General features: G+C 44.5%; 1 protein-coding gene across 4 annotated transcripts in view; it reads left to right on the forward strand.

The window, feature by feature from the left end:
- LOC114873239 overlaps positions 1-5471 on the forward strand; it is an 86110-nt gene extending 80639 nt beyond the window's left edge. For 3 of the 4 annotated variants that reach the window (XM_029181351.2, XM_029181352.2, XM_029181353.2), the window contains 9 exons: positions 725-991; positions 1058-1396; positions 1490-1609; positions 1681-1856; positions 1964-2252; positions 2325-2406; positions 2476-2620; positions 2694-2883; positions 2983-5471. In XM_029181351.2, coding sequence (XP_029037184.2) covers positions 725-991; positions 1058-1396; positions 1490-1609; positions 1681-1856; positions 1964-2252; positions 2325-2406; positions 2476-2620; positions 2694-2883; positions 2983-3134 — 1760 coding nt within the window. In that variant the 3' untranslated portion in view covers positions 3135-5471. The remainder of the gene's footprint in view (positions 1-724; positions 992-1057; positions 1397-1489; positions 1610-1680; positions 1857-1963; positions 2253-2324; positions 2407-2475; positions 2621-2693; positions 2884-2982) is intronic. The other variant, XM_046288151.1, reaches the window with a different exon arrangement.
- The last annotated feature ends 3143 nt before the right edge of the window (positions 5472-8614 follow it).

Genomic DNA, 8614 nt, shown 5'->3' on the forward strand with positions numbered 1-8614 from the left:
TCCATGGCTCGAATGTCTGCCTACGAATGCCGACCTTCTTTTTCGTCTTTCACGCCGTTCTGCCTTCCTCTCTCCATTCATTCTTTTTTACCGGTTATTTCGAGAGAATAGGAATTACCACATTTTACAGCTATCAGTCTTCGAGAAGAAAGAAACGAGGCGACCTTGAAAGAATGTTTTGTACTTGGTATGTTCGCGTTGAGAACGGGTACAGGAGATACGGCTTGTCCTTTTCAAATCTCGAAAGTCTGTAAAGCGTTTAACACTTTGACTGCCACCGTCACCCATGGGTGACACTTGAATTTCTTTCACCTACCTAGTTGGAAATATTTTGAAGATTTTAAAACTAATTTGTTAATGAATTTTTCAACAGCTTTAGCGTGGCAGTCAAAGTTTTGAAAGCGATCGGTATCTCCATCGCTATCCACCTCGGACGGTGTATTAAATTTCTCGAGCGTTGGTACACAGGTGTTGGCATATATGAAACTCGGGTTGCATGCGCTAGCGTTTTACGTAACTGGTCACTCCCTTGCCTGCCGCGTACGCTTCGTCAGGTGTGCAAACGTCGCGTCTGCGGTCAGGCGTATCCACGTGCCATGTCCCTCTATAAACGAAAACATTTCGCGCGTCGTCGAATCATACGATGAAGTCGCGTGCACGATGCTTATTTCGATCGAGAAGAAGATCGTTTATTCGTGAGAATAAAATGAACGTTTCCTTTCAGAAAACGTATGTCTCCGTCCGTGGTCGTTCGAACGAGTCCCGAACAAGATGATCCGCGGTCTGGACAACGCGTTGATCTACACGTCGACGAAAGAAGCTTGTTTAGCCGCTTGCTTGAACGAGCATCGTTTCACCTGTCGTTCCGTCGAGTACAATTACGTAACCCTGCAATGTCACCTGAGTGACTCGGATCGAAGAACGACAGGCCAGTACGTGCAATTCGTGGATGCCCAGGGTGTCGACTACTTCGAAAATTTATGCCTGAAAGGTAATAACAGGAGCGACGACGAGCAACCGCGTGCGAGCTTTTAAAAACATCGATTAATCTTTTCAGGAAAGGAAGCTTGCAAGTCGCAGAGAATCTATCAAATGCCTCGAATCGGCGTGGCCGATGACAAGGTTGCGCAGTACGCGGGATTGCATTATTACACGGACAAAGAGCTTCAGGTTCAGAGCGAATCAGCGTGCAGATTGGCATGCGAGATCGAGAACGAGTTCCTTTGCAGATCTTTCTTGTATCGAGGCGCTCCTCAGGGATCCGCCTATAACTGCCATCTATTCCATCTTGACCATTGGACTCTTCCCGATGGCCCTTCCACCTACCTGAACGCGGAGCGTCCTCTGATCGATAACGGTGAAAGGGTTGGAACGTACTTCGAGAACTATTGTGAAAGTAAGACCCCGTCGCCTTTTCCCCCTTGACTTTTCCTTCTTTCTCTTTTCCGCAAGAATAAAGGATCTGATTTACCCTGATATTTTCGCTCAGAGGGAACAGGCCCGGTCGCCGATCCGCTTCCAGTCGTTTTCGAAACCACCGAAGATCCTACGATAAACAATCTAACTAGGAACGATATCAACTGCGACAAAACTGGAACCTGCTACGATGGTACGTGTTTCCCCGTTAAACTTCGATGTTCTTTATTATCATAATCATAATCGTAGAAGATATGATTTCAGTGTCGGTGGACTGCAAAGACACTCGAATAGCCGTTCAGGTTCGCACAAACAAACCCTTCAACGGTCGCATTTACGCCCTGGGTCGTTCGGAGACTTGCAACATAGACGTTATCAACAGCGATCTCTTCAGGCTCGACTTAACCATGAGCGGGCAAGACTGTAACACTCAAAGCGTGGTACGTACACGATCTACGTAGATTTGTAGATCAAACGATCGCGCACTCTGGCCTCGTATCAGCTTGAGTCGTTCAATTCTGCTGAAACTGTCTGTTCACCATCGTAGCGTGACGGTTTTCAGACTGGAATCTACTCGAACACGGTCGTCCTTCAACACCATTCCGTGGTGATGACCAAGGCCGATAAGATTTACAAAGTGAAATGTACCTACGACATGTCGTCGAAGAACATCACCTTTGGAATGATGCCGATCAGGGACCCGGAAATGATCAGCATCACCAGCGCGCCGGAAGCACCGCCGCCAAGGATTCGAATCCTCGACAGCAGGACCAGGGAAGTCGAGACTGTTCGCATAGGGGACAAACTCACCTTCAGAATCGAAATCCCGGAAGACAGTTAGTTCTTGCTCCAATGTCTTCATCCTCGTCTCTTATACGATTCATATTTATTCTATTCTATCTTTTCAGCTCCCTATGGAATATTTGCGCGAAGCTGCGTGGCTATGGCAAAAGACTCGAAGAGCACTTTCCAAATCATCGATGACGAGGGGTTAGTCACTTCAAATTCCAAACTTAAATCAAATTAAACAAGATTCGTTAATTATTCTCGGTTCTTTAGATGCCCCGTCGATCCATCAATCTTCCCCAGTTTCACCCCAGACGGAAACGCTCTTCAGTCCGTCTACGAGGCATTCAGATTCACCGAGTCTTACGGCGTGATCTTTCAGTGTAACGTCAAGTATTGTCTAGGACCCTGCGAGCCGGTAATATAACGAACTGCAAAGCGATTTACGTTGTTTTCCTGTACAAGACTCGAAGAGATGCGTTTGATTGCAGGCTGTCTGCGAATGGGGACGAGAATCGGTTGAATCGTGGGGTAAGAGACGTCGAAGAAGCATTGCGAACGCCACGGAGGAGAAAGCTGAGGACATGACGTTGTCGCAAGAAATTCTGGTTCTCGATTTTGGAGACGAGAAACAGTCGGAGTTCCTGAAGAGCGACGCTAGCATAGACTTCAACGAAGCAGGTAATTGTTAATGGAAAACAGATTGGACGTCCACGTAAGGGTTCAGTTAGAAAATATCATAGCGCGTTTAACCCCCGTGTAAATTACAACCTGTTCCAGATAAAACAGTGACCATAGTAGAACCATGTCCAACGAAGACATCCGTCTTGGTTCTGGGTGTGACGTGTGCTCTTTTGGTGCTCATCTACATTTCCACGATCTTCTGCTATTACATGAAGAAATGGTTGTCGCCCCGTAAAATGATGCCCTGAAATCTTTCCGTTCGCGACTCGATATCCGGTGAGGCGATGGAAGTAGCTGGAAGGAAAAACTCTTGGATCAAGTGCCTTGAAACACAGCCGCGTACGCTCGCTCGTGGAAAAATTGCGACTTGTCTGCTGCCATTTGCAACATTACTCACGGTTCGCGTGAAACGTGCTTCCGGGAAGCAACGCGTCCGGTTTTTCCAAACGAGCCGCTGGCAATCGCTCGTCGAGACGATACGATTTCTGCTTTGTCGCGAGATTTCGCTCGTAATTCGAAAGGAACGCGTACTATTTTCGCGTCGAATTTAATTCTATCTTTTTGCTAACAATTCGCCTCTCGATCGAATCCCGACACAGATGCCCTGGTTAGCCTTCCGTGACTCTAAGGCATAATTTAAACAAGCAAACTACTGCCGGGTGCGAGAAGGAAAATCAGGGGCATCTCTAAAATAAGAAAGCTTCGGTTCATTCGGAGATGTGTGCACGGCGAAAGTCACAAGTCGTCGCGGATTGTGCAAGAAGTCGTGAAGGGGAATTCTTTTTCGTCGGCGATGTTAAAGCGCACTCATTATAGAACACTTTAAATACAATATAATTTTACACAGCGGCATTTAGCGGTGATCGCAGGTGACGATGAGAGTCACGTCGCGTGAACGCTTGTGCAACGCTGAGCTGAGGATCGATTTCGCAGACGACGATAGGAAATAGGCGACGTATCGCTTTCAAGAATATCTTAACACGGATCTTATTTTTTTTCTTTCTTTTTTTTACGTCTGATCATTCTACTCATTTTATGACAAAATACTTATCGTGCATATCGGATCTTCTCTAGATCGCAACGGGACGAAGATCGCAGGGATTTTGCGTGCAATATACAATTTCGTGGCGAGTCGCGGAACGTTTGATTTTCTCGAGGACGATGAAACGATCGGTTACGAAGAAACAACTTTTCTCCTCGTATCGAGAAAAATACATATTCATATCAATTCATATTAGGTCGTTGCAGATGAAATGGCCGATTTATTCGGAAAACGTTTCATGGTTTATTTTGAACAGTCATTTTATACGAATCGGTAAGCTGAAACTTTAAACGTTAAGATTGAAACTGACGTGGTATAAATGTTATTTATTTTTATTTATTTACGAAATCGGTCATTTCTTATGCAACAATCCGATACATTCGACTTCCATTGCTTTCGACTGAACACGAATTGTTCCTCGATCCGCGAATCGCTGGGTTCTTTCTTTTTTTTTTTCTGTACGAACAACCAGGGATATCCTGACGACAAACGTTGTAATAAGTACACTTTTTATTTAAGGACATTTTTAGACACTGCTAACGGTCTTATTCCCTTAAAAGGGCTACTTCTGATCGGGTTGCAAAGAGAGCAAGGTGATACGAGCGACGCTATATCTATCCTCTTGCGTCGCTCAATATGAAAACCACCGCGGATCTTTCCAAATCGTTGCCGTCCGTGATAAATGGCCGCCTCCCCTTTCCTCTCCCTTTTCTCGATCACACGATCGTTCGCCACGGCCCTGCTCACCTTTTTCCGCGGAAATCGACTTGTAACCCGTATCAAGACTAGCGATATTTAAAGGTTCACGCTTCACTAACGTCTCTAACGATACAACTAGCGTTTAAGGTAGGAGATAAACGGAACAGCATGTAGGCATAGGTAAAGAAGGCGAGAGAGAGTAGTTTTCATTCTTTTCTTTTTTTTTTTTAATCACGAGAAACAATCTCGATTTTAATAACGGTGGTACTTTTATCCATATCGTTCGCTTTTCCACTCAACGGACGATTAGAATTATCAGGTGCATAGGATAAAGGTGGGAGATACGAACGTACACACTTTCATTCAAAATCATAGTTTTTTTTATTGAGTGAAATTATTACACTTTCTACAGTAATGGTCATTTGAATTAGTTTTTTAAATTAAGAGAATCACCCTTCGAAGGTGATCGCTTTCTCGTACTTAAAAAAAGAAGGGGGTAAAGGAGCAACAGTTGCAATAAATATAACCAGGTACTTAAAAAATTTACATTTATTCGTATCTTAGACTGTTTCTGACTGCATTTACATCGGTATGAAATGGATTCTGACAAGGAGAAATAAAACAAGTGTATATATAATTGGATTGTAGTAGGTGTTGAGAGTGGAGACACAACATACACGCATCAATATCACATGTATTTGTACTCTATTTATGTACGCGAATATTTTAATAATTAAACGAAGAACAATCTCGATAGCAACCTCTTCCCTACTATTATTTTTCCTCGTCAGGCAATTGTGTTGCACCGAAATTGATAGCTGCATAACCGGTTGCCTACGCAAGGGTTAACGTGCCAATCATAGTGCCAATGAAATTCGTTCGAAAACATTATTGTAGATCGATTGTTGCTGTACAGCCAGACACATAAACAAATTGTATCGATTGGTCAACAGCCAATACGCGTTTCAATCTTGTGATTAATTGATCTATGTATTGGGACGGGTATTAAAGATGCACGTGTTTGCGTTTATTATTGCTGCAAGTAATAATATGAATCACTTGATACGCTTACCGTCGATGAATAGTCAGTTGACTTTAGATAAAAACAATTGCAACATCTTCCTTTAAAAATAGATAGCCGTTGCAACTGGTCAGTGTATATTTTTATGCTCGATTTGCAATGAATACAAATCAGTTCTTTTTCATCAATTTTTGATACGTATAGGAACATGTGTCTGGCGATAACGAATCATGCTTTAACGAGGTTTCAAAGGCTAGCGTTAATCGATAATAAATTCAACGAGCTTAACTGCTCCCGACCCTCGAAGACAACGGTTATCTGGACGATAAATATTTTCAGTCACTCGTTTTGCAATACCGACGGAACGACTGAATTATTTTATTGGTAAGAAATATCTGCGGCCGCGTTTCATACCACGATAGATCTAACAATGAAAATCATTAATCCAAATATGTATGTACATCTAACATTAATCGCTAACCGTCCTAATGGTATTTGAGCGTCGATAAAGCGAACCGCGGATAATACAGTATTTTTTAGCGGATCCTTAATTTTTTACCACTCGGTCGATAAAGTGACTCGCGGTAGTATACCTCGTCTGGGTCAGGGTGTTAACGCTACGTAACGATTTCGTGCTTGAATTCAAGGTTTCCGCAGAAACAGGGTGCGAAAGGATGTTTAGTAGTCGTTTCGAATTATCGTCATTCACCACCGTCGTTGTCTTTCATCGTGCCAAAAGGCGAAACGCATGGCAACCTCGTCAACCTCGATACGCCTTCGCCAATGATAAGATAAAGGTTAGCATGTGTGTATATGTTATTCCGCGGTGCTGCGAACGTGGGCGTTGTTACATTTCGCTTTATTTCTATGCACTTCGATCCTTGCGTTCGCTCTCGATAACGTTTCTTCTTTCTACGCGTTGCATTTTTACTCGTGCCCATTCGTTCCCTCTCATTTGCCCCCTTCGTATCTCTGAAGAAAGCAAAAGAGAGGGACGGATAATTGTGCTACGCACGTATCGAAATCGTAGCACGACGAAACGATGCTTTCGTTCCGCGAGGTTAGCCTCGGATTCGCAGGTATGCACAGGTATGCACGAGTAGGCGCCATCGTGTGACCGCCCACAGAGAGAAGGTATATTTCTGTATTCGTACGTGGGCAAACGAGCGATGCGACCAACTGTGACGCTTAACCTAAGTACGTAGTGTTCATTTTGTCCAAGAAGCTAGAAATGCTGTTCTATTCGCTAGACTTTTCTAATATTTAGTATGAAATTAAAATCGACGTATAGAGTAATTATAAGGTGCTTTCATTCACGAGCTAGTCGTTAGTCATTAGTTATTTAAATTTTCTAAGGTTTCTTACGTATATAAATTACCATTTACCTATCCGATTAGATACAAAATGTAAATGCATACAGAGACATCGACACACAGAGTAACGGAACGCTACACGCTGGTGCACGTGTGGCGCTCTCCCAGTTAGCATGTACATAAATAAACTTAGGTTATATAGCCGAGCCCGCGATTTCAGCGTGTGTCGTTCTTTATTCTGGACAAAAGAATGAATACGCATTCTCGAATCATTTTTCCGCACTGTGAACGACTGCTTATTATAGTTTAGAGCGCTAAAAAAACTATGATCTAACGTTCGTTCTTCGCCGTTTCGATTGCCAATCCCCCAAGTATTGTATGGAAAAGTTAATTGCAACGATCCATAGGTATTTAGATCGTTCGACGAAAACACAAAGATATGCGAGCAAAGTATAATTAGCTGAATGAAGCAACAATGCAAGCTTTGACAGCAGTCTACTTAAAACACATGTAACAAACTCGTGTCGTTTGTTGGATAGAAGCCAATAACACGAAAACTTTAACAATTTCAGAAGCAGACAAGATTCGATCAATCGGCTCGACGACCGCTGGTATCATAGGCGACCGCTAGTCTACCAAGAACTCCTGGACTTTGCTTCCATAAAACACGAGCAAACCAGACAAGGATAACGGAGAGGGCCGTCTAATGCACTTTTTCCCGGGAATCGCAACCGCTACGCCCTTTTCTTTTACATTCGCATTCTCACGTGCTCTGGTCGCACAAGTAAGGTAGGTAAGGGCCACAGGAGTAGTATGGCACAGGACTCAAAGGTGAGGTGTCGCAAGTCGTGGCAGTGGTAAATAGAAGTGCCCTGTCTCGCTTACTCTTACTCTCGACAGTAGGATTCTATGCTTCGATTGTCGTGTACCCACACATACCAGTAGGTTAAAAGAGAGCAAAGAAAGCGAAGGCTACGAAACCGAGGCGAACAAACATGGGGAAGAAAGAGAGAAAGAGAATGGTCGACGTACATCATTTGGGCGCCGAGAAGTCTGGCGCGACCAGGCCAAGCCAGGCCAGGCCAGAAGCGCGTCTCTGGTTACGCGACCATTTGGGGCGCCAACCATGGAACGTCGAGGAGAGAGAGAGGAGCGCAGGAGGTAACGCGGATAAAAGGGAAAAACCATAGGAGGGCAAAGAGAGAGAAAAAGAGGCCCCAAGAGGGGTCAGTGGAGTCGTAGGTAGGCGTCCGAGTCCAAGCCTGAGCGCGGAAACGGGGGGAGGGGGGGAATCGCGTAGGGTAGCGTATAGACGATGGAAAGGAGAAAGAAGAGACGCGAGGGGGGAAATGAGGGAAGGGGCCCCTGTAGGCTACATTCCAGCGGGACGCGAGTTTTCAAACATGGCTACCCACGTGAATGTAGGTCCACGACCGATCCTATAACACGCACACACTCGACCTTAGCAGCTACAAGCTCGTTTCTTCTTTTTCTCTTTTTCGCGTTTCTCTCCGTTTCTCTTCAGTAATCTGCTCGAACGATTCCCTCCCATAGCTCCTTCCCCCTAATGCCTGCTCCGTCACACGCTTATACAGACACTAACCCACAGAATCCCCTTGCCCCTTTGCTCCATCAGGTTCTTCATCTCCTCTC

This window comes from Osmia bicornis, chromosome 12, assembly GCF_907164935.1.
Source record: "Osmia bicornis bicornis chromosome 12, iOsmBic2.1, whole genome shotgun sequence".
Classification (NCBI taxonomy): Eukaryota; Metazoa; Arthropoda; class Insecta; order Hymenoptera; family Megachilidae; genus Osmia; species Osmia bicornis.